We start from the raw sequence: 25,140 nt of genomic DNA, 5'->3' as shown, positions 1-25,140 counted from the left end.
CTTCTTCACACAGAGAGGCGTCACAATCTGAACAAACTCCCCAGCGATGTGGCTGAAGAGACAATGTGGGAACATTCAAAAACAGACTGGATAGGATCCTTGATCACTTAGTTATTAATGGACACCAGACGAGCGCGATGGGGCGAATGGCCTCCTCTCGATTGGACACTGTCTTATGTTCTTATGTTCTTATATGACTACATCGTCACCCATCATGAGTTTTCAGGTTGTACTGGAGAGGGGCTCGGGGATGGGGTGGTCCTGATGTTTCATAGGAGCTCGTTCCATCACAGGGGAGTGTGGGAAGAGATTTGGTGGGTGTGGGAGACTGGAGCTGGAGTGGACCTTATAGTTATATTTAATATTTTATGACACCAAGACTGGCATAAACACATGCATTCGTTATCACCTTGTTCAATAAATGATTAAATTGGAGAAAAAAAAAGAGTTGTCCAGCAGGTGAAGATGACGCTTTAAGTGGTTTTCAGTTTGAATGATGGCCCGTGTCAGAGATCACAGCATTATGACATGGAGACAGACCAGCCTTATTACAACTACGTCTCATTGCACTTTTCTGTTGGACTGATGTGAAACCCTCGGATGCAGCCAACACTTTCTCCTCATCGGAGGGAAAAGTGATTGTTCGGTTATTTTCTCGTCAATAAGCAAGATAAACAGAATGCTTTGAGGGAAGGAACACTGAAATTAGCGCCCGAATAACCTTGCGAGAATAAAGACTAATTCAGCTCAAAGGAACATGACAGGGGGAGGAATTCACATGGGCGCCGAGAGAACCACTTGATGTTTTCAAAGAGTTTCCTCGCACCTGAGGGTTCAAGGCTTCGGATTTAGTTTTACAGGAAAAACATAAAAAGGGAACATTTTAATTACAATATAACCCACTGAATGGACAAATGTAAGTCTTAATATTTGTAGATCTTTTTAATTAATCCCATACATGGATTTTCATTTCGAGATCTCGACCTATAAATGACCAGATCCTGTGTTTCTATATATTATTTTATTACCATCTCTTACAATATCGTTTCCCTATCATTTACATGTCATTTATTTGATTATTGTCCAGACTGGTTGTGTGTGTCAGGTTCTCTGCTAGACTGATTGCATCTACAGGTGTATTCCATGGGCTAACAAGAGCTTTGTTTGTTAATAACAAGGTGGGATTATTTATAGATATTTAAATGTCCCTGAATGAGCAACAAAGCCAGTTTCATTTAATCAGAGCACTCTGTGAGGCGATGTGGTGGTTCACGCAGAGAACACACTGATCAAACAGCGCAGTGCAACCCTGCAGCTCCTTCATGACAGATTGGATTAGCACAATCTGAACCGCCCCGCTGCTGATCATCAATAAACAACATCCCAGGGTGTCATATTTAAACTAACCAATTCATCATGAGTTACCATGTGCTCGGTCTGGCTCCCCACTCTGAATGCTAACCTTTTACATATGTTGACCGGAGAGCCGCAGCCCAGGGGCCGAGACTCGCTGCTGTTGAGTGGAAGCGCATCGATGTGTTCTTTGGATGACTCACGGCACACACACATCCATGCTAAAACACCGTAATTGCATTGAAATTGTGCACATTTCTTCTACGGATATATATAAAATACATAAAAGTAAACATAAAAGACAAATTATGGGCTGTGCGTCTCTTTGTAGTTATAGATTATAGACTTGGCTGATATCATTAAGCTGCAGCATTTCTGGGAGCCATTCTCTTTCGTACCCACTGGCTCTATCTTAAAGAAGAGTGTTTTCTGTGCGTATATATCTATATAAAAAGGCTTGTTTATTGTTCCACACATAGAAAAACCAAACTGACACATTATTTCACTTGGGAAACTGGGCTCTGTCGCCCAATGAAAGGCAGGACAACAGACACATCATTAAGGAAACACTCAGTCTATACATTTCTCACACAACGATACAGGGCTGACGCACAGCCATCTTTGGTATGACAGCATTGTAATTCACATTCAGTGACTTAAATTAGAGAATAATCGCGGGCCTCAGATTCGAAATAAATGCGTGAGAGGTCTGTGTGAGACTACTACAGTAACTAACCAACCTCTGTGGGCAAAATGTGCACTTAAACGTGTGTGTGTGTGTTGTGGTCCGTGTGATTGTGCCCTACGTCTGGATGTCGGAGGGGAATGGTCGCAGTGGCTTTAACAGACGAGAAGATCGTCCACGGCCCAACCCTAGCGCCCCAGGCCCTCGCGCTACAGCTCGTCCTTCTTCTTCAGGATGACCTGCCGCACGAGCTCCGAGATGTGGGGCTTGACCTCCGTGGGCGAGACGTCGGGTCCCCAGGCGTTCACCACTTTGCCATTGGTGTCCACCAGGTACTTCCAGAAGTTCCAGTTGGGCTCCTTCCCCAAAGACTCTGTAAAAAGAACGGCAGGGGATTGTGCAGGGATGGCGTGGGACAGGGATGGAGCAATTCCTAGAAACAGGGCGTTTACATTTCTTTGCCTATCTTCCTAAACCCTCAAACTGGGAACCCCTGACGCCCATGTAGAGAGAAGCACCCAGGCAGGCAGCTTTGAAGGCTTTGATTAAGTTTTCCTCTTTTGAATACTTCACCTACCGATCAGGAACTTGTAGGCGTTGTTGGCTGCGGCTCCGGTCACGGCGATCTTGCTGAACATGGGGAAGGAGACGCCGTAGACGGTGCGCACGAAGCTCTCGATCTCCTTGTCGCTGCCGGGCTCCTGCTGGCCGAACTGGTTGCAGGGGAAGGCCAGCACGTTGAAGTGGTACGGCCCGAAGGCCTTCTGGAGCTGCTGCAGCTCCTTGTAGTGTCCGTCGGTGAAGCCACACTCGCTGGCCACGTTTACCACCAGGGACACCTGCACACACGCACGCACACACAGGGCAGACAGAGGGTTTGGTTTGCACTGGGACCACAACAAGGACAGAACCTGCCTCCTGTGCGCCGGTTGCTTGTGTTTGTTGGTTTTGTTTCTACTCCACAGAGTCCTTTCTTTGTATGATGTTGATGTAAGCGAGAGAAGCTGGAGAAACAAGGCCAGGTTGCCGGCCCTGACCTGAGCAGTGGGGGAGTGTATAGTGGGACTGTATTGGCTACACAATACGCTGTATTCTTGGACGGCACTTCTCAGCTTCAACATGCAAAATGGCCTTGATTTCAGCCAAAAGGGATGCTATTCGCAGTAAAGCATATGGCTGTGGTGGTGCATCCCTTAAAACGGTTGCAGAATTACAACAAGGTATCAAAATGTCAGATGTTCGTTTGCCTGGAGACTCTAATTTCCTTTTTCTTTCCATTCACAGCACAGCACTGTTGTTGAATTAGTTACTAACGCGTCAGGTCTGAAACGTGTTCAGCTGTTATCGAAGAAAAAGCAAAAACATTCCTTGAATTGCGACGCCTGAGATTTTTAATTCTTGGCAAGGAAGGGGGAAAAAAACAGACCGATTCATGACACGCAGTCCCAGCTGTTTCCCACCCATCTGGTAAAAAAGCAGGGAAAAAAGATAACTATTGAACTCATCTAGAAATAATGCGACATTCATTACAAATAGTTATAAGCAACAGACGCAGTGAAGAATGCATCCCTTGCTTTGATTATGGAGTTCAATGGGATAGTGTGTATTACTGGGCCTGTAATTTCTCTGCACATCACACTCCTGCGCTCTTGAGAGCCTCTCGGGAAATATCATCAGGCGAGGAGCACTTTTTACACCCCTGGGCTCAAGCTTTAATAAGACGGATGTAATGGCTCTGAGCATCAAGTCTCTGTATCCTTTGTAGTGAGGATGATTAACAGAAAAGAGCCTGACTGCGTCTTTTACTTCTCATTGGCAATTTAAAATGGAACAAAGTTTCTTCATTCGATACCTACATAACTATATATCCATACACACACACACACATATATAAATATATCCAGTGTATTTTGTTGCTCTGTGCATTAAAGATGTTGTGACTGAAGTGTGTAATATAAAACAAATGGTGACATCATGTGGGCATTTGGAGGATTACAGGAATCCTATCTTCGGAGCACTGGTTAAAAAATGATAGTGTTGCTAGTCAAGGAACCAGAATGGCGTTTAATAAGGATGTATGTCTGTCCAAACTTTATATTATTCTACATAACAAAGGCTATCTTTTAGAGATAGAGAGAGGTGGCGGTGGTCTAGGAAATGTAAGAAAGATTACACATAAAGACAAAGTACTTGTCCATCCCACCTGGTGGTCGAGTCTTTACTTGTCTTGGCTCTGAATGTGTATAAACTTGTTTCCTTTATCTGCCTGGGGTTAGCACGCCCCCTTGCTTAAAGTGCTGGAGGGCCTTTTGCTTTTTGTACCTCCATTACTGTATATATCTTAGGCAATATTGTGATTGAAGGGCAAATTGTCCTAATCTATTTCCAGACATTGGGGCAAATTTGGGGCTGCAGCAAAGTCAAAGAGGTGAAAAATTAAATCAGATACATAAGACCCAGGACAATAAATGCTAAACGCCCTCACTGAGGCAACTTAACAAAGTGTGTGTTTAGGTATGGTGGCATTAATACCACAATAGCCTCATTATGCATTGTTAGTTCAATTAAGGATTCAATTAAGCAATTAAGATCTCAGCTGGAACAAACACCAGCAGGACAGGGGGTTCTCCTGGATCGGTTTGGGACTCCCTGGCTGAGGTAGTAGAGTATATGGCGTGTGGATCAATACTGCCCTCTACTCTGCAGTTCAGAAAAACACATACAACTGAAACAATGTGAAATGTTTTAATCCATTTACAATATATGTATATACGTGCCTACTATATTTACATATATTAAGTTTATTGACGATTTGCAGTACGTCTAGCCTTTACATCAGACAACGAAAGCAGGACCGAATACATTGTTTCATGTATTAATAATATGTACAGTGAGGGAAAAAAGTATTTGATCCCCTGCTGATTTTGTACGTTTGCCCACTGACAAAGAAATGATCAGTCTATCATTTTAATGGTAGTTGTATTTTAACAGTGAGAGACAGAATAACAGCAAAAAAATCCAGAAAAACGCATTTACAAAAAGTTATACATTGATTTGCATGTTAATGAGGGAAATAAGTATTTGATCCCCTATCAATCAGCAAGATTTCTGGCTCCCAGGTGTCTTTTATACAGGTAACGAGCTGAGATTAGGAGCACTCTCTTAAAGGGAAGCACTCTCTTAAAGGGAGTGCTCCTAATCTCAGCTCGTTACCTGTATAAAAGACACCTGTCCACAGAAGCTATCAATCAATCAGATTCCAAACTCTCCACCATGGCCAAGACCAAAGAGCTGTCCAAGGATGTCAGGGACAAGATTGTAGACCTACACAAGGCTGGAATGGGCTACAAGACCATCGCCAAGCAGCTTGGTGAGAAGGTGACAACAGTTGGTGCGATTATTCGCAAATGGAAGAAACACAAAATAACTGTCAGTCTCCCTCGGTCTGGGGCTCCATGCAAGATCTCACCTCGTGGAGTTTCAATGATCATGAGAACGGTGAGGAATCGGCCCAGAACTACACGGGAGGATCTTGTTAATGATCTCAAGGCAGCTGGGACCATAGTCACCAAGAAAACAATTGGTAACACACTACGCCGTGAAGGACTGAAATCCTGCAGCGCCCGCAAGGTCCCCCTGCCCTGGTCAGATGAGACCAAAATCAAGCTCTTTGGCATCATCTCAACTCGCTGTGTTTGGAGGAGGAGGAATGACCCCAAGAACACCATCCCCACCGTCAAACATGGAGATGGAAACCATTATGCTTTGGGGGTGTTTTTCTGCTAAGGGGACAGGACAACTGCACCGCATCAAAGGGACGATGGACGGGGCCATGTACCGTCAAATCTTGGGTGAGAACCTCCTTCCCTCAGCCAGGGCATTGAAAATGGGTCGTGGATGGGTATTCCAGCATGACAATGACACAAAACACACAGCCATGGCAACAAAGGAGTGGCTCAAGAAGAAGCACATTAAGGTCCTGGAGTGACCTAGCCAGTCTCCAGACCTTAATCCCATAGAAAATCTGTGGAGGGAGCTGAAGGTTCGAGTTGCCAAACGTCAGCCTCGAAACCTTAATGACTTGGAGAGGATCTGCAAAGAGGAGTGGGACAAAATCCCTCCTGAGATGTGTGCAAACCTGGTGGCCAACTACAAGAAACGTCTGACCTCTGTGATTGCCAACAAGGGTTTTGCCACCAAGTACTAAGTCGAAGGGGTCAAATACTTATTTCCCTCATTAACATGCAAATCAATTTATAACTTTTTTGAAATGCGTTTTTCTGGATTGTTTTGTTGTTATTCTGTCTCTCACTGTTAAAATACACCGACCATTAAAATTATAGACTGATCATTTCTTTGTCAGTGGGCAAACGTACAAAATCAGCAGGGGATCAGATACTTTTTCCCTCACTGTATAATTACTAATATGTTGTAATTGATACAGTGTTCCAATGTAATGTTACATTCGCCGCATTACGAAAGCCGCAGGAAAACACATTTTCAGTCATTCAAAGTCTGCATTAGCGAAAGATTTTCTTCTAATCTAATTTAATCGTGTTGCCCAAGTTTGTTTTGCACCAGACACAACACGAACCCTCAGCCCATCAGACACTGCTGTACCGCCGCCCCTTATCCCTACACATGCAAGCAGCCGAGCAAGTCGCAGGATTAACTCCAGGCTTCTGGGTGCAGATGGCTTGCCACGTAGACACACGATGGACACTGAAGACATCCAGAAATTGGACAACAGGGATTGAGGTTAGTATTTTATTGGAAGAAAAAAATAGGTTCGACAGCGTACACCATACATCATCATGCTATATCATGCAGTTTGCTATATTTGACTGCATGCATGCACACGCAAACCACCGTTAGTTGCAGTTAGTTGCTCGGATGTTCTTGCACACTTCTTTCTTGCAGACTTACCGAGCCTCTGTATTTCTCCAGGGATATTAGCCTCCCCCTGATGTTTACCACTTTAAACGTATAGAAATCTTTCTGTTTAGCCTCTAACAAACTGGACAAGAGGAGCAGCAGGGCGAACAGCCGTAAAAGCATGATGGAAGTTAGCTCAACAACCCTGTTTCTACAAGACCCGGGCTCTTCCTCTGGATTGGTGTCAAACTCCAGGCATTCCCTCAGCAGTGATTTGAGATAGAGCTTTTCGACGTGACGCGTCAGTGACGCAAAGCAAGCAGATGTCGTAAACTCCAGTAAGCCCGTTGTAGGGATGTAGATAGGATGGTAACATTGCTGATCTGATCATTGAGATGTCATATTTCATATTTAACCATTACAATATAGATAGATAGATAGATAGATAGTCCCATGACATTGATAAATATACAATTTTACGGAGAGTTTTTTCTAAAACTTTTTTAAATTAGATTAATCTATATTGGATGGATAAGGATTATATAGATCAAAAACTCTCACTCTCACAAAGTTGAAGTCAACCAATTCGCAGACACTGTTGTCGGCTTCCCAGAAAGCAATGCAAGCCTCCAGTGACAGAGTTGCAAATCCACTGTGCAAATCCCTAAATCCCTCCAGGTTAACAAATTACCTCTCAAGATTTCCCCCCATACAAATGTTACCCCAAAATTTTCCCCTGGGCACTTATAAACACCCCACATGTGAGGTAAAACCCCCCAATCTGGCAACACTGCTCCAGCCAAAGGATCATTTAAAATGGAAAATTGTGTTTTCAGAGCATCTCCTACTTCTTGTACAACAGGGCCTCTAGTATAGGTTGTGCCTTTTCTGTGTTGATGTATTTAATCAGCTTGTTTGCTTTAATACAAGTTACTCAACCATTCTCTGTGGATTCATTCTTATATCAGGCTTTTACATATACATTAAAAAAATGCTAACATCTACAACTTCAGCAACTGGTTATTTGTATATAGCGCCTTTCATAGTCACGCAGCGCAGCCATTAAAAACAAACAGAACAGATAATCAATTAGTCCAGTGGATTTTAAAGTTCAGCTAATTCAGTCACACTGTGATGGGTTTCAAACAGTAGTAATGGCTCAAAAAGAGGAATTAAACACCAAAGAGAATGATTATGGTAAGCCATAGTGAAAAACGTTTTATTATTATTATTAAATGATTATGTAAGTGTATTAAACTATAACGCATGTGCAGTGAGTGCACATTTAGATTTAGAGTATACGGCTATATTGGGTTACATGCATTCATTTAAAGAGTTATATAAATCAATAACAACAATAGTCATTTCTCAAGATTGATCAAATACATAATAGGACCCTGTTTAAGTGTCACAATGTAAAGAAACGACCGTCGCCGTTTTCAGGGGGCGGTTTACAGCGCTTTGTTTTTGTCTGCAGCAAAACTCCGCGAACTTAACGGTCGGCCACCCATTTTACCCAAGACGAAATGCTCTAATTATCGGTAAATAACACAGAAAACCCGCCGCTGTGGCTAATTGCGTGAAGTTATCATTAATAACCGGCCTGAGCAGACAGCACTAATGCACACCCGTCTCCTCCGGCTCGAACCAGGGCCTTTGTCCGTGTCGCCTTTCCCACAAGGCAGTGCGAGAGCGACTTGACATGGCGTCCGGAGGCGGCTGTTTTTCTCAGGGCCCTGGACGAGCATAAACACGGCACGAAGATGGAGGGCGTTTGAGCGCGTCGCGCACTACCGGACGGCTCGTAAAACACAAGGTGTGTCTCGCACGGCCGACGGGCTCGCTTCCCTGGCGTTTGCCAAACCGTGTCCTCGGGCGTGCGAGGGAGAGGGAGCTGCGGGGGCTGCAGTGTCATGTAACCGAAGCTGGGGCTGTGTTCAGACGGGTGCACGGTGATTACTGCCACCGCGATTCGTGCTCTTGCTTGGCGGACACCGGCCGTGTTGTTGGCGGATCAAACCCCAGAGGCAGTGGCTCGGAGGTGCGGGGGAAATGGCTGCTGAGACCCGGACCCCGTAACCTATATAGCCGGGCAGCCGTCATTGTTTACCGTCGGGCCAGATGTCATCGCCCAGTGCATGCTTTGATTTGTGTTGTTATCACTTGCATGTGTGTTTAAATGGTTTGTGTTGCGCTGATGGGTGCAGGGTTAAATTGCAGTTGCACGCAGTTTTGCTCGATGTGTGAGCATTTTAAGATGCTGCGGGACCAACGGCCATTTGTTTGTGTGTGTATTTGCATGTTGCAACTGACTCGGAAACGTGTGTAAGATGGACCTGCTGCTGCCGGGCGCTATATGATCGGGGTCGCCTTTTCTTTGGCGGTGTGTTGTTGTCACGCTTTCTGCATTTGCAACCAAAACAAAACCGTCTCTTCCATCGAGCAACTTTCCTAATACTGTCGTGATCAAACCTCGGCAGGAAATGCTTTGTGCATCTCTGGCGTTCATTGTCTGATGGGGAGATAACCCTGCAGACTTGTGATTTAGGTTTCTGGTTTCGTTTCCGGCGTTTGTTGTGCTTCGTGACACCACCATCACCTACTTGAAGAAGGTTGGTTTCTGTTCATCCTGATTCCCTCCCCGTCACAGTTTTCGTATTTGTTATTTTGCAAGACAAATGGGAATATTTACTGAGCAAGTGGGATAAGGTCACTGGATTGCTATCTGCAGGGATGCATTTGCAAACTGTCCACCAGCTAACATGCATGTTCATTCATTGTGGCTTTTAATGCATTGCAAACTTTGTAGGTATGATGGCTTTCAAGAAAGATAACGGACTGATCCGTTAAAAGGAATAATAAAACAAATATATTGTATAGATTAGTTTTGCAAGTAATTATTATAGCCTCTTACTTTAGAGAAACCAATTGAGATGTCTTTGCCCCAACAGAAGTACAGAATGAAAAATGGGGATATATGAAATGTCCTGTGGGGCAAACATTTAAAAGTAATTTTGTGATTGTCATTCAGGATTGCAGTTGCCACTGAGCTGTTTCAGTTTGGCCAAAACGTTTGTGCTGTGCAGCATCCACTGAAATTGATATGTTTGTAGACTTTAATGTATGAATACTTATTTGTGTATCTATTATGTGCTGTGTTTTACAATCAAAGTGTAGTACAGTACTCTAATGCCTCTGTGTAATTTTGATCTCGGGTGTACTAGTTTTCTTCTGGTGGGGAAAACCAGGCAACCAATTAATGTGATGCTCAATATATCTTGACATTTGAATGCATTGACCCGCAAAATATATAGTTCCACAAACTATTGGATGAAAATCATGGTGGACCCTAATTTGATTCGAGCCAAAGCCATGGGGCATTTTGAAATGTTGGCCTGCGGGTCGTATCGCCCTATAGATGTAGAGGTGTGTTTTGATTGTCTCTCTCAGTGCTTGTATCTCGTATCCAAAAACAGTCCAAAACAGTATCCAAAGTCATATTCTGCATATATATGTATATTGATGTGCGTGTGTGTGGTCTTTCCCCCAGGTACTCGGAAGGCTCTCCCCCTCTCTCCCTGCTCCACCGACACGAACGGCCGGTCCGGACAGCCAAAGCAGTGATCGCCGAGCCCTGGTGAGCAGTGAGCAGCATGGAGGAGCCCAGGAGCCCCAGGAAAGCGGTCAAGCCTTCCCGTAACGAGGCCAGGGGAGGCAAGGCCGTGTCCTCTAGGTACCCGAAGGAGGCCCCCGCGTCCAGGGACTGCACCAAGGCTCTCGGCTGGAACAACAACAACAACGAGGTGGTCAAACCGAGAGTGAGCAAAGAACCCAAGGATACGGGAAAGCAGCAGCAGCAGCAGCCGCAGCAGCAGAACAGCCAGCCAGTGAGCAAGAGCCCTGGTTTGGTCCCCCCGGGTCGGGGGAAGAACCACCGGCCGACCGGCAGGAGCAGTCCGGCGGAGAGAGGGAAGGGGAGAGCAGGAAGGCAGCAGCCGGAGTCCCAGCCACCACAGACCCTGCAGGAGCCCCACACTGAGACGATCCCAGCTCCCGTTAGTGCCTCGGTGGCCGAGAAGCATCCAGAGACCACCAGAGCCGGCACGAGACTGGCGGACCCTCCCCGGCTGTGTGTGGAGGAGAAGGAGTGTAAGGGAGTCTCGGCCACTTCTGTCATGGAGGACAGAGCTCGGACTTTAAGTAAGAGAACCTAACATGACCAAATAAACAAACTGGTTTAATTTGCTCAACCGTCAGATAGTAACGGTAATCTTTTTTTAATTGTAACAAAAGCAATTAATGGTCCCTGTATTGTCTGGGGGGATGCAGTAGCTTGCTTTTAGGAGTAATTTGTTTTGCTAGTGGTTCTTCCCCTATAGTTCTTTATTTACATTCTAGATTACTTCTTTGAGAACTTTGGTCCGGCAGCTTTTATAGAGCTCGTCAGGTCTCAAGCAGCTTCAGAACCAAGAAATGAGTTTGATTGTCATTAAGAAAATATTTATTTCAGTGAAGTAATCGAGTGCTTGGATGCAGTGAAAGCCATAGCGGTCCGTGGCCCGTAAAGCCCAGCGCTGTGAAGGGTCCTGAGCTCGCACCTTAATTAATCCACTCACTGGGAATTAATGGTTGTGATTAGCAGGCGAGGAGGCTGAGGGACAGCCGGCCGAGGCTCCCCCGCCGGATAAGCCCGGTGGCGGCGGTGGCGGCGCGGTGATCGATGAGTCCAGTTTGACTACGGAGCAGCAGCTGGGCCTGAAGCAAGCGGAGGAGCGACTGGTGCGGGACTACATTCACCGGCTCGTCAAGGTGTGCCGCCCTGCCCACGGTACTGGGGGAGCGCTGGGTTCGCCGCAGCCGAGCTCCTCCCTCCTGTTAGGCTGTAGGATTATTTGCTTCGGGAGAGATTCCCAGACTTATATCTAGTAAAAATGATGAGGTCTGTTGATTGAAAAAGGAATGAAAGACCTCTCTCTCTCTGACTTGATTCATACACGCACAGTGGATGAAATAAAAACTCAAAGAAAACAGTCCTAAGTAAAATAATCTGTAATAATAAAAACCAATACATAATACCTTGAGACAGCAGAGCTGCAATGGGGAAATTAGATACTCGGGGTGAAAATGTATCCGAGGGAGGATAGTGTAATGGTTTTGGCAAGTGAACTTTGTTAAATATTAAACATTAAAGACCTGATGCCTGTCGTGGGCATAGACATATGAGTATCACTGTAGTTTGCCCCTTTAGATTCAAATTCTGCCAACACTGTTTCCGCAGCGCTCCCCAGAGTATCCCAACTTCCAGTACCTATGCAAACTGTGCTCGGTGCACATCGAGAACATCCAGGGGGCCCACAAACACATCAAGGAGAAACGGCACAAGAAAAACATCACGGTGAGTCCGTCAGGCAGCCGGCGTCCGCCCGCGTTCCTGTCCGTTCTGTATCGCTACACGTGACCTACTAATCAAATCGTAAAACCACACCTGTCCCTCTTTTGTATTTAATTAAATGAAAGTCCTCATTCTTTTTAGATGCACATATTTACAACCTGCTAGTTAGAAATCGGGTGATTATTCGATAAGGGACATAAAAACAATCTTGCACACTGTTATTTACAGATCTTCATAACCGTTGTCTTGTCTCTGGTGGGGGGTTAGGAAAAGCAGGAAGAGAACGAGCTGAGGGCACTGGCCCCTCCGTCGCCGGCCCAGCTGCAGGCGGTCGACGCCGCAGTTCAGGGGGTCGCCAGGGAGCAGGGCATCTCGGAGAGCGACTACGCGGTGCGCCAGGGCATCGTACACAGAATGCAGGGCATCATCCAGCAGCAGCTATCTGGTAGGAGAGCAGGGTCACCGGGCCGCGTCCTGCACCTTAATTACATTTGTCTTGACGTGTCCTGGGTCATACGGCGGGAACCGTGTCCAAATCCACCGAGACGGAAAGTGCGTCACGAAAACGTCCTCTCACTCCAGCGCTTCTGCCAGTTTGTTTCCTCCTCCGCAATTCCTAGACTGTCAAGACAAAATGGGTTTAAAACTCCATAGTGCCGCCCTAGACAATCCTGTGAGGCTTTCATCCGGAACAGAGGCAAAGTAATGTCATGGAAATCTGGCGCTGCCTGGTCCGTGGCTTGACCGGTTCCTCCCTGTCTTGCAGCCTGCTCTCTGCGTCTCTACGGCTCCTGTCTCACCAGGTTCGCCTTCAAAACCAGCGACGTCAACATCGATGTCAGCTTCCCCCCCAGCGTGAGTCACGGCTCTCGTTTAGAATGCTCTCGTGTTTGGAATGTCGTGGATGAGATCACGGGCTCTGACCATCTGCTAGCACTGCATCGCTATAATATATATATTTTGTGGTTTCTGTTTGTTGGTTTGATGATTAGATGTGTGATGTAATGTTTAAGTGTTACTGTGAGCCTCGGCGACAGCGTGTCCTCACTTTGCAAGATAACCTGCTGTGTTTTAGGAGAACGTGTCATCTGTTCTTAGACGTGCGGATTTAAAAATTCTCTGCTTTTGAGGGGCTAGAATTCTCTGATCCTTTTAAGTGATTAGGGATCTCCGTATTGTCTTTGCAGATGACTCAACCAGACGTGCTAATACGGGTACTGGAGATCCTCAAAAACAGCTGTAAGTTGACCTCCTCGACGTGTTTGTTTTTGCTAACTAAATAAATACCAGCGTCTGCGTCGTGGGGGCTGGTGTCACCCGGCGCACTGAATCGCCTCTCTGTTGTTCCTGTCGGAGGACAGCAGCTGTGTTGTAGTTAACAGTGAGTTCATCGCTGCATAAACAGTCCTGTGTGATGTCCAACGATTGTCATTTCTGTACTTCACTTTTATTGGGTGTTGTGAAGAGCCTACAGGCTAGTTTTGTTTATTTATGTAGGCTACTTAGTTTTTACACTAATCTTTGGATAATTTTTTTTTTTTTTTTTTTTTTTTCCCCCCGCAGAATGTCAATTTTAGTTTAGGCATCACCCATACATCTATTTACCCGTCTTCAATTCTGTTTTGCAGCTCAGTACAGTGACGTCGAGTCTGACTTCCACGCCAAAGTTCCCGTCGTGTACTGCAGGGATAAAAGCAGGTGTGTGTCTGGTTCACAAGTAAATTATCGCACCTCCCCCTGGTCTTCAGGACAGTAGGTGAGATCACACCCCCTGATTTCCAGTCATATGGAGTTATGAAGGCGGCGTTGTGTAAGCTTGTGGTTTAAGCGCTTACACGGTCACGAGGGCTCAGCTTTCATGTTTGTGTTGAGCTGCAGTCTAATGTAATGGCCTCCCTCCTCCCGTCCACAGTGGGCTGCTGTGCAAAGTCAGCGCCGGGAATGACGTTGCCTGCCTCACCACCAACCTGCTGGCGACTCTGGCCCGGCTGGAGCCCAGACTGGTCCCGCTGGTGCTGGCCTTCCGGTACTGGGCAAAGGTGGGTCGGGCGCTTTAGACCTAGTTTATAAAATGTCGGTGTCGTCTCCTGTAATCTCCTCTAATCGCACACTGGCTCGACCGCGTCTCTCTCTCTCTCGCCTCAGCTCTGCCACATCGATTGCCAGGCCGAGGGGGGCGTCCCGTCCTACTCCTTCTCCCTCATGGTCGTCTTCTTCCTGCAGCAGCGGAAGGAGCCGGTCCTCCCCGTGTACCTGGGCAAATGGGTAGGTCCGCAGGGCCCAGCATGCACTGCAGCAGACGTGACACTTTACATCATCGTATTAGGAGACGCTTCTTCACACAGAGGCGTCACAATCTGAACAAACTCCCCAGCGATGTGGCTGAAGAGACAATTTGGGAACATTCAAAAACAGACTGGATAGGATCCTTGATCACTTAGTTATTAATGGACACCAGACGAGCACGGTGGGGCGAATGGCCTCCTCTCAATTGGACACTTTCTTATGTTCTTATTACATCAGTAGGTTGCCTACCCTGGTTTAAGGCCAAATAGCTTGGACCCCAACCCTAGACTTAATCACATTTTCAAGTCCACATCTACACCAATCCAGTTAAATATGTAGAAATCGAACCCTGACAAAAGCCCAGGTTTACTTGGCACTCAAACCCTATCCCGGGCCAAATTGTAACTATTTGTATTGCTTAATTGACATTTATAGCGTAATTTAGCTATATCACTCAATATAATGCTGTCTAAGCTACTTAAGTGTAACTGTTGGATGATTCCCACCTTCATCTGTATCCCTAATTTATACTCTGCTTGGTCAAAATGTCTAACTTCAGATATTAGTTTTGTGAATTTTGTTCAACTCTTGTCTGTGTATGTGTGCAGCTCTACCACAGGGCAGAGATGTCTATAACATTGTTTTCCTTGGTTTTCGAACCCCTGCCCACTTTCGTGTCTTCCCAGATCGAGGGCTTTGACATGAAGCAGATGGACGAGTACCACCTGAAGGGCGTGGAGGGGGACCGCTTCGCCGTGTGGGAGCACCGGCCATCCGGCAATGGAGAGGGCAAGAGCGACGGCAAGGCCAGGGTGGAGCAGAAGAAGGCGCCGGGCAAGAAGGCGGAGAGTTCGGATAACCGCAAAGCCAAGCCCAGGACCGGCAAGGTGAGGGCTTTGGGTTCTACTTCCTTTCTGGCGAAGGAAACCGTGTGTGAGGGCAGCTTGGTCTTCAAGGCTTCGATTGTATGCCTCAGTGTTTTGAATTTAGATGACATCATGTTTTGGGGGGGGTGAATGATCAAAGCTGATGCTGATTTTCTTCCCGAAGGGGGGTCTTGCAATAGAATAACGCGTCTGTGTGTCCTCTCTCTCCCGGGGCAGACTCCGCTGGCGCTGGACTCCCGACCCGAGGCGTCTCTGGGGCAGCTGTGGCTGGAGCTGCTGCGCTTCTACACCCTGGATTTCGCCCTGGAGGAGCACATCGTCAGCATTCGCCTAAGAGAGCGGCTGTCCCGAGAGGTGAAGAACTGGCCCCGGAGGAGGCTGGCCATCGAGGGTGAGCTCTCCCGCCACGGGGGATGTTTAAGTGGGGGGTGGCTGGGGGAGTGCTTCGGCGTACCATTAACGCAGCATCGTGACCTTCCAAAGTCACGCAGTACATGCCAGTCCTTCCCTGATGTCCGAAAGCGGCACATAGGAAAGAAAGGACATTTCGGGATGTCGGCGTTGTCGTTCAGAGGGTGTGGATGAACCCTGTGTGTCTGTCTCTCGTCTCGCCCTCCCAGACCCATTTGCACTAAAGAGAAACGTGGCGCGCAGCCTCAACAGCCAGATGGTGTTCGAGTACATCCTGGAGCGCTTCCGCACGGCCTACAAGTACTTCGCCTGCCCTCAGAGCAAGGAGGGGACCCTCAGGGGACGACAGAGGGGCAACTGCAGGGGGAGGCATGGGAGGAAGAAGGGCAGAAGGGTGGGGGACGGCGCGCAGGACGGCAAGGAGGGCAGAGACGCTGAGCAGAGGCTGGAGGAGGACGAGGAGGAGGAGGAGGACGACGACGACTCTGAGGAAGAGGAGGACCGGCTCAGTGATGAGGGGGTTCTGGCCGAGGGTTTTACGGACTTGGTCCTGAGCGACGGAGAAGAAGGCCAGTCGGAGGCCGCCAGCGCTGGGAAGGACCCGAGTGCCGGGGACCGACCCGCCGGGCGGTGTGGCTCGGCCGCATCCCGGGAGCTCGGCCAGGGGGACCGCCTGGCCCCCGGGTCTGCATCTACCTCACACAACGGGTCGGCCGAGAACGGGCTGCCCGAGAGCGACGAGGACGAGAGGCCCCCCAAAGTGGCCGAGCCGATCGCCCCTGAGGACTTGTACTACATCTTCGACCGGTTAATCTTCACCGGAGGAAAGGTAACTCCAAGGCCACATTTTATCGGAATATTTTCCAATCAATAGATTTATTTTTGAAGTGCTTATTTGTGTAAAAAAAAAAAAAAAGCACAATCTATTCTGGATGCACAATGGTAGAAATGTCATGCCCCTTGGATACTTTCTGCCCCCCCAGCCACCCACGGTGGTCTGCAGCATCTGCAAGCGGGACGGACACTTGAAAGACGAGTGTCCCGAGGACTTCAAGAAGATTGACCTGAAGCCGCTGCCGCCCATGACGGACAGATTCCGCGACATTCTGGACGGGCTGTGCAGGATGTGTTACGGTGAGTGAGACCGCCAGCCATTTCTTCCCAATTATATATGAGTTTACATGGTTTTAGTTGCTGGACTAAGATTCTCAGGAGCGGCATATTTGCTGTGTGGTGGGACCGCGGTAAAGGGTAGTATAGGTGTGTGCGACCTTGGTTCATAGACCTGAAACGTCCCTCTGTTGGCCTCCGGGACCTCTGGTCAAGATCGGTAAATCTGTGCCGTGTCCCATACGCATGGTCGTGCTGTGCCGGCAGGGCACCCTGGGAGAATGGCGGCCTGGGACCTCAACAGTCTGCATCTCGTTTCTAGATGAGTTGTCCCCCCTCCCAGTGGAGCAGCAGAAGAGAGAGCAGATCCTGGCCAGTCTGGAGAGGTTTATACGCAAGGAGTACAACGGTAAGTGATTGGCCATCCCATTAGTGTGGATGAGGGTGTGTGCAAATGGCTACAGGGCCAGTAAACTTGCTCCCGTCTCTGCCTGCTCTTTGGCTGTTGTAGAAAAGGCCCGGCTGTGTCTGTTTGGCTCCTCCAAGAACGGCTTTGGTTTCCGGGACAGTGACCTGGACATCTGCATGACTCTGGAGGGTCACGACACTGCAGAGGTAAGGACACGGGCACCGGAGCAGACCAGAGTGATCCGGGAGGTGGCCATGTGGTGAAACTAAGCTTCTTTTTTTGGTCTCGTCCCTCATCCAGAAACTGAACTGTAAAGAAATCATCGAAGGCTTGGCGAAGGTCCTAAAGAAACATGCAGGTATTATCGTTTTCATCCGACCTAGTTTGACCTCTTCAAGCCCTGTAGGAGTTGGACTGACCCGAGTCGTTTCCCCTTGCAGGTCTGAGAAACATCTTGCCTATCACCACCGCTAAAGTGCCTATAGTCAAATTTGAACACCGAGTGAGTGGCTTGGAAGGAGACATAAGCCTGTACAACACACTGGTACGTGTTTAATTTCTCTCCAGATTATTGTCAAGGACACCAGAAAGTTGACTTTAAATGGGTTTAAACTAAAATACCCCATTTCTACCATCTCCCAGGCACAGCACAACACCAGGATGCTGGCGACGTACGCTGCTATCGACCCTCGGGTGCAATATTTGGGGTACACAATGAAAGTCTTTGCAAAGGTATCAATCTCTCTGCCTGTGTGAGTTCTGCCAATGATCCGTGTGTGTGAAGTCAAGACGACCACGCCGTTCCTTCCCAGACCTCGTGTGTGTGAGATCCCTTTCTTTTTTTCTTTTAAGAAGAACATAGTGTCCAGTCGAGAGGATCCCATTCGCCCCATCGTGCTCGTTTGGTGTCCATTAATAACTAAGTGATCAAGGATCCTATCCAGTCTGTTTTTGAATGTTCCCAAATTGTCTCATCAGCCACATCGCTGGGGAGTTTGTTCAGATTGTGACGCCTCTGTGTGAAGAAGTGTCTCCTGTTTTCTGTCTTGAATGCCTTGAAGCCCAATTTCCATTTGTGTCCCGGGTGCGTGTGTCCCTGCTGATCTGGAAAAGCTCCTCTGGTTTGATGTGGTCGATGCCTTTCATGATTTTGAAGACTTGGATCAAGTCCCCACGTAGTCTCCTCTGTTCCAGGGTGAAAAGGTTCAGTTCCTCAGTCTCTCAGTAGGACATTCCCTTCAGACCTGGAATAAGTCTGGTTGCTCTCCTCTGAACTGCCTCTAGAGCAGCGATATCTTTCTTGAAGTGTGGAGCCCAGAACTGTCCACAGTATCCAGATGAGCTCTAACTAGTGCATTGTACAGTCTGAACATCACTGCCCTTGTTCTCAATTCTACACTTTTGACAATATACCCTAACATCCTGTTTGCCTGTTTAACATTTAGCGCTGTGACATTGGCGACGCCTCGAGGGGCAGCCTGTCCTCGTACGCCTACATCCTCATGGTACTATACTTCCTGCAGCAGAGGAAGCCCCCAGTCATCCCCGTCCTCCAAGAGGTGAGATCCAGTGTGCAGCTGCGGTGGAGGGGGGGGGGTTAAACACTATATTCTTGTGGCCTTAATTGGATCCTTCATTTGAATGGATTCCTCAGAAACTGTAAACTATTTTAACATTCATCACAGAAATGTAACGAAACCAATCGATGAATAAACGTCCTTCGATCGGCCTCCATCGGATCAAAGCAGAAGCAGCTGTCGGTCTTATCTGGATGGATCTAGTTTCCCCATTATGTTTATCTGAGGATCAAAACTTGGAGGCAACCCATAGATCTTGCTCTTATCTGCTAATGAGAACTGCTGTTTATCTCTGTAGATATTCGATGGGAGAAGCGTCCCTCAGAGGATGGTGGACGGCTGGAACGCGTTCTTCTTTGATGATATTGAGGAGCTGGTAGGTTGTTGTTTTTGTCTAAGAAAAATTATGTAAGGCGAGGGTCTGGGTGCCTGAACTCTAACTCTGAAGGACGTGCCAGGCCGGAGCTCCCCGATTTTTAAATGTGTAGAGGATTGAATCTGTTCTCAAAATTAAAATAAATGCCGTGGGATTACAATGCGTGGGTGAGAAAAGCGCCACTTGTATTCGGCGTGACTGTTTGTTTTCATGAATACGTTCTAGGCTTTTTCAGGCTGCTTACACATGTGGGAACCAGAATATCTTTTGTCACACGTGGGTCTGATCTAGAAAATGGTTCATTTATAGAGATGAGTGTGAGGCGGATGTGAGGAATGTTTCGCGGGTTTGACTTCCAGACAAGCCGAGTAACTGTTTAGCTGAAGATCACCCCCTCGTCTCGAGAGGACACTGTTCTTTCACAGTCAGGAGTGTGCGATGACCATTCCTCTGGCACAGATGGCATGTGAAACTAAGATCATTTGAGTATATTAATAAAATATGAAATATTAAGCTTCTGTTGAGTTACAAAGGAGGAAATGGATAACTCCTTAGTCCTTAGTATCACAGACGCATGAAATCAGTCTTGTTGTGCAGCAGGCAGGTGGTTTTGTTCGGTGGTAGGCTGAGAGTTTTAACCTGACCCGTTGTATTTGGACCACTCGATACCATGAGCTCAGATCGTGATTAGACCTTAGGACTAGGCAGAAAAGGGCCCGTTTCCTCAGGCAAAACGATTAGTCCAAGACCCACAGTCCGCATGTGACGCGGCCGGCCTGTTCCGCTCCCCCCAGAAGAAGCACCTTCCCGAGAGGGGCCGTAACTCCGAGTCGGTGGGTGAGCTGTGGCTGGGCTTGCTGCGCTTCTACACCGAGGAGTTCGACTTCAAGGAGTACGTCATCAGCATCCGGCAGAAGAAGCTGCTGACCACCTTCGAGAAGCAGTGGACCTCCAAGTGCATCGCCATCGAAGGTAGGGCATTTCCTGGCGTGCTAATAAGTGTAAACCTGGCTTGGGTGGTTTGTGTTTTAAAGCTGTGTGGATTGCCGTTCTGGATGTCTCACTCTCTGCATCTCAAAGATCTTCCTCTCGGTAAAGAAACCGGTGGATCCATGTGGTCGTGTTTCAAAAGTCTGCCACTTGTCCCGCTTAGAGATCTCCTTCAGCACACAAGCGTGACCTTAGGGGGCTGCTGTGCTTCTGTGTGAAGTCATTCGATGCCAATTCCTTGTGCTCTTGTATCCACCAGATCCCTTTGACTTGAACCACAACCTGGGTGCTGGAGTCTCACGGAAAAGTAAGCGCACCCTTGTTGCATTGTGATGTATATTATTCTGTGTGAAAACATAACAAACCACAAGAAAGCTGCTGTTCTGAGCCGTTCTCTGTGTTGCCCCGCAGTGACAAACTTTATCATGAAGGCCTTAATCAATGGAAGGAAGCTGTTCGGGACGCCGTGCTATCCACAGCCCGGGATGGAGGCGGTAGGTATCCGGAAGTCAAACGCAATAGAGATGGACAGATTATTGCAATCTGTTTTGTGCAGATCGGGCACAGTGCCATACTAACCATGGCTGGGTCTCCTTTCTCTCAAGGACTACTTCTTCGACTCCAAGGTGCTCACCGATGGCGAACTGGCCCCGAACGACCGGTGCTGCCGCATCTGTGGGAAGATCGGCCACTACATGAAGGACTGTCCCAAGAGACGCAGGTAGGGAGGCGGAGAGCGCCACGGGGAGGGGCTCAGGGGTGCGTCGGTGAGATCGTACGCATTTAAAACACGCAACGGGACCAAGCGAGTGTCCAGAAGCGGGAACGTGTCAGAGTGCCCCGTTCATCGACTCTGGCGGGGCTGGCGCTGGTTCAGCGAGTGTTGCACTCATTTTGCAGAGACGCCAGGCCCGCCCGCTCTGATGTGTGTGTGTGTGTGTGTGTGTGTGTGTGTGTGTCTCAGGATGAAGAAGAAGGAGAACGAGAAGGACGAGGACGTGAAGGAGGAGGAGCGCGAGCCGAGGGAACGGCGCTGTTTCCAGTGCGGGGACACGGGCCACGTGCGACGGGACTGTCCCGAGTACCGGCAGCTCCGGCAGCGCAGCACAGTGGGGCCAGGTATGCCGAGATGCGCCCGAAAAACACACACTGGCACTGATTGGGAGAGACAAGAACTTCCTAGTGTGTCCTACACGTTTCAGACCATCAAAACTGAGCTTCATCTGTTTAAGCAGAGCTTTTTGGGAGGTAGCTTCTTTAACTTTCCTAGAACTTCATCTGCAACTCAGCATTTCAGATTATCCGAGATGGAGCGAGAGGTTTAAAGTGTGAGAATAAGCATACCAGTCCAGGAGATGCCTAGTTAAAGATGAACTGAAACTGAAAAGCCCGTGGCTGACCAGCGTGTCTTGGTGTTGGTGTTGGTGTTAGTGCCCCCGCTGGTGCGTGCCATGGTCAGCTCCCAGTCCATCCCGGTTCCTCAGCCCGTGACGGCCGCCGCGGATCGACCCGGCAGAACCAGGCAGTCCTCGGAGTGTGTGAGTACAGCGCCGGCCGATGCACCGCCTGTTCTTGTTGACCGGGGATTTGGTTCAACCAACCCAAGCTCTGTCCTCACAGTCAAGGGTGCTAAAGTAGTGCTGCTATTGGACAAGAGCAGGACAGGAGATGATAAAGGGAGGTTAGAAATGCGTTCATGAAAGGAGGAGGCAGGAGGGATTTCTGGGGGTTTGGTTTGCCGTTGTGAGAGCAGCAGAATGTCTTGAATTGAGAAGAATTCAGGAAACCTCTTAATTAACCAAATTAAATTTCTTAGGTTGTGGTTTACCAGTTTAAGACTCGGATAGTATAAAGTCCAGGTTTTGAGACTTGAGTTTTACTGACATCAGCCCTCTCTCTCCCTCTCTCCTTCTCTCTCCAGTCTGAAACGCGTCAGACACCGCCCTACTCCCCGCAGTCGTCCGCCTTCACCCCCGGCAGCTCCCAGCCCTCCAGCTCCCCCCAGGCCCAGTCCGTGGGGGTCTCCTCCCAGGCCAAGGTGGCAGGACCCCCCAAACCGCACTCCCAGGTCCAGCTGCCTCTCTTTAACTTCCACCCCTCGCACCCGGGCCAGTTCCACCCGGGGCTGCCGGCCCTGGGGCTCCTCCAGTCCCACCAGCAGCAGCACCACCCCGTGCCCATCCCCTCCACGTCCTGGCCCATCCACGGGCCCATCATGCAGACCCCCTCCGCCGGGGGGCGCCCCTCGCCCCCCGGCCTGGGCTTCCCCCTGCGCTCCGGCCCGGCCAACGGGAACGGCGCTTCCCCCGGCAGCCCAGGCCCCATGAACCTCAACGACCCCAGCATCATCTTCGCCCAGCCGGCCGGCCGCCCCCTGGGGCTGCCCGGGGCGGGGCGCGAGGGGCTCTGGCACAACCATCTGAGTCCGGGGGCACTGGTGGGGAACGGCACGGCGGGGAAGTCAGGTACACACTGGGAGCACCGGCATGCTTGCACACTCCTCCCCTCGTTCTGCCTGTTCGTCTCCTCCTGCTTGAGCGCTGTCCATTTTCTGGATGTCGTGTCTCTGTCGAACAGAGTGCATTCTTGGATATTTACCCTCGTTTCTCCCATTTTTAGTCTCATCTGTCTATTTTGCATTTAGTTTTCTGTTCTGTCTGTCCATTTCACCCCACAGCTCAGGTAAGTGACCTCACTTGGGTGCGAAACGTGAACCACACAGTCATGGTGCATAATGGTGTGGGATGACCGGCACATCTTTATTTTGATCACCCTGCATGCAGGTGTTTTTGTTTTTCCTGGGGGGGTGGAAGGTGTCAAGGAATGGTGACATCATTGAATAAAACCTACAACTCTTGTGTGTAATTTGCCTTTACCAAGTAATGACTGTGCCTAGAGATACTATAAATGGAGAGAATGGAAGATCTTAGGAGAGGGGTCAGTAAGTGAAAAAGAATAAGTGAATCTGTGCCAGGAGTCTAGATCAGATCACCGTGCACAGGAGTCCTTTCCTCGATCCTAATCGTGGGCGTTTTTCCTCCGTCTCCTCCAGACCAGGGCTTTCAGGGACAGTTCGGGAAAGGGCATCAGGGCCCGGTGTCCTGGGACCACGGCAGCACGGGGCCGTACTCCCTCTCCTGGCCGTACCGGATGCCTCAGGCCTTCATGCAGCAGGGAAACGGAGGACTGCAGCAACAGAAGCCTTTCATCTCACAAGGTAGGGTTCCTTCTTTATCGAGGTCGGTAATAATGACTGCAAAATCTCTACTATTTAGAGATGGAAGGTCCTTTTGTTTTGTTTCATAGGTTTGAAAATTATTTAAAGTAAGTCAAATCTGAACAAGGCTTGTGTATAAGAACACAGTGTCCGATCGAGAGGAGCACATTTGCCCCACCGTGCTCGTTTGGTGTCCATTAATAACTAAGTGATCAAGGATCCTATCCAGTCTGTTTTTGAATGATCCCAAATGGTCTCTTCAGCCACATCGCTGGGGAGTTTGTTCAGATTGTGACGCCTCTCTGTGTGAAGAAGTGTCTCCTGTTTTCTGTCTTGAATGCCTTGAAGCCCTATTTCCATTTGTGTCCCGGGTGCGTGTGTCCCTGCTGATCTGGAAAAGCTCCTCTGGTTTGATGTGGTCGATGTCTTTCATGATTTTGAAGACTTGGATCAAGTCCCCACGTAGTCTCCTCTGTTCCAGGGTGAAAAGGTTCAGGTCCTCAGTCTCTCAGTAGGACTTTCCCTTCAGACCTGGAATAAGTCTGGTTGCTCTCCTCTGAACTGCCTCTAGAGCAGCGATATCTTTCTTGAAGTGCGGAGCCCAGAACTGCACACAGTATCCAGATGAGCTCTAACTAGTGTGTTGTCTTAACAGTATAAACTAACACCCCCCCACACCTTTCTGCAGGTACAGTAATGCACGGTACTCAACACTTCCCACTGCTCCCACATGGACGACATCCCGTGAATCTCAACTTCATCCAGCAGAAGAAGTGAATTCCGTCTGTTAGTGCTTTTCAAGAGATCGACCGGGATCTTGTTTTAAAGAAAATATATTTTGTCTCGGCATCATTTGTTCAGAAGACCTTTTTAAAAATTGTATCATTTTTGTACATATGTTTTTACTTTTTTGTGCACATTCATCACAATGAGTTGTGATACAAATGTCAAATATTTTAATACCCCCATTTTTGAAGGGGTCCCAAAAAAAAAAAAAAAAAAGTTATTTTATGTGTAAAGGAAAAGTTTTAAGATTTATTTCTTTATTTTTTATTAGCTGTATTCATACTTTGCTTGTTGAAGGACAAAAGCTTTGAATAGAAATTTGTTTTAAAAATGTACCCCCCCTGTACTCGGATAATTATGTAGTGCCAAAAAATAAATGTCCCCCAAAAAAAAAAAAAAAAAAAAAATCCAGAAAACTAAAAAAAAATTAAATTACTGCAAACGATAAGGGCTTGTTGTTTTTTTCTTTATATGTTTGACCAGAAACGAATACATTGTGGTGAAACCTCGGAGTTAGGGATGGGGGAAAAAAAATCAATTGGTGTAGTTTTTTTGATATTTTTGACGATATTAAAATCGATCTTCTGTCTCCATCAATCCATTTTTGTTTGTATTTTTAAACGTGGTGGTTTTATTTTTATTGAGACACAATAATAATGCTGTAATTATTGCAGTCCGATAGATGGCACAATGTTCTGTGATGGATTGAACGCAGAATTTAATGTAATTCTGAAACATGGCCGCTGCCGTGTCGAGCTGCGACTGTGACATTTAAATCTAAAGTAT

General features: G+C 47.9%; 2 protein-coding genes across 6 annotated transcripts; one reads left to right on the top strand and one right to left on the bottom strand.

The window, feature by feature from the left end:
• Positions 1-1,793: 1,793 nt before the first annotated feature.
• On the bottom strand, positions 1,794-7,249 carry gpx7 (glutathione peroxidase 7). The gene is made up of 3 exons (XM_066692069.1): positions 6,965-7,249; positions 2,616-2,877; positions 1,794-2,411 (listed from the first exon to the last, which is right to left on the bottom strand). The coding sequence occupies exons 1-3, from the start codon at positions 7,094-7,096 to the stop codon at positions 2,248-2,250; spliced, it is 558 nt and encodes a 185-aa protein (XP_066548166.1). The 5' UTR covers positions 7,097-7,249; the 3' UTR covers positions 1,794-2,247.
• A 1,127-nt stretch (positions 7,250-8,376) lies between these two features.
• Positions 8,377-24,951, top strand: tut4 (terminal uridylyl transferase 4). Of its 5 annotated transcripts, none has more exons than XM_066692061.1 (30): positions 8,377-8,729; positions 10,464-11,113; positions 11,553-11,722; positions 12,192-12,308; positions 12,573-12,750; positions 13,072-13,160; positions 13,493-13,544; positions 13,934-14,003; positions 14,218-14,344; positions 14,451-14,570; positions 15,278-15,478; positions 15,695-15,869; positions 16,099-16,718; positions 16,873-17,023; positions 17,322-17,408; positions 17,511-17,614; positions 17,709-17,766; positions 17,849-17,952; positions 18,051-18,140; positions 18,854-18,967; positions 19,284-19,361; positions 20,159-20,333; positions 20,611-20,658; positions 20,763-20,845; positions 20,957-21,072; positions 21,316-21,470; positions 21,783-21,889; positions 22,273-22,816; positions 23,404-23,568; positions 24,257-24,951. In XM_066692061.1, the coding sequence occupies exons 2-30, from the start codon at positions 10,567-10,569 to the stop codon at positions 24,343-24,345; spliced, it is 4,734 nt and encodes a 1,577-aa protein (XP_066548158.1). In that variant the 5' UTR covers positions 8,377-8,729; positions 10,464-10,566; the 3' UTR covers positions 24,346-24,951. The 5 variants fall into 5 exon arrangements, with proteins under 5 accessions (XP_066548158.1, XP_066548157.1, XP_066548159.1 ...); XM_066692060.1 differs by having other exon boundaries at positions 8,379-8,729; positions 11,556-11,722; positions 20,156-20,333; XM_066692062.1 differs by having other exon boundaries at positions 8,379-8,729; positions 20,156-20,333; positions 22,273-22,419.
• Positions 24,952-25,140: the final 189 nt, after the last annotated feature.

Source organism: Amia ocellicauda, chromosome 19 (assembly GCF_036373705.1).
Source record: "Amia ocellicauda isolate fAmiCal2 chromosome 19, fAmiCal2.hap1, whole genome shotgun sequence".
In the NCBI taxonomy this organism is placed as follows: domain Eukaryota; kingdom Metazoa; phylum Chordata; class Actinopteri; order Amiiformes; family Amiidae; genus Amia; species Amia ocellicauda.
The sequence above is the reverse complement of the archived record's forward strand: the minus strand, read 5'-3'. Positions and strand labels throughout refer to the sequence as shown.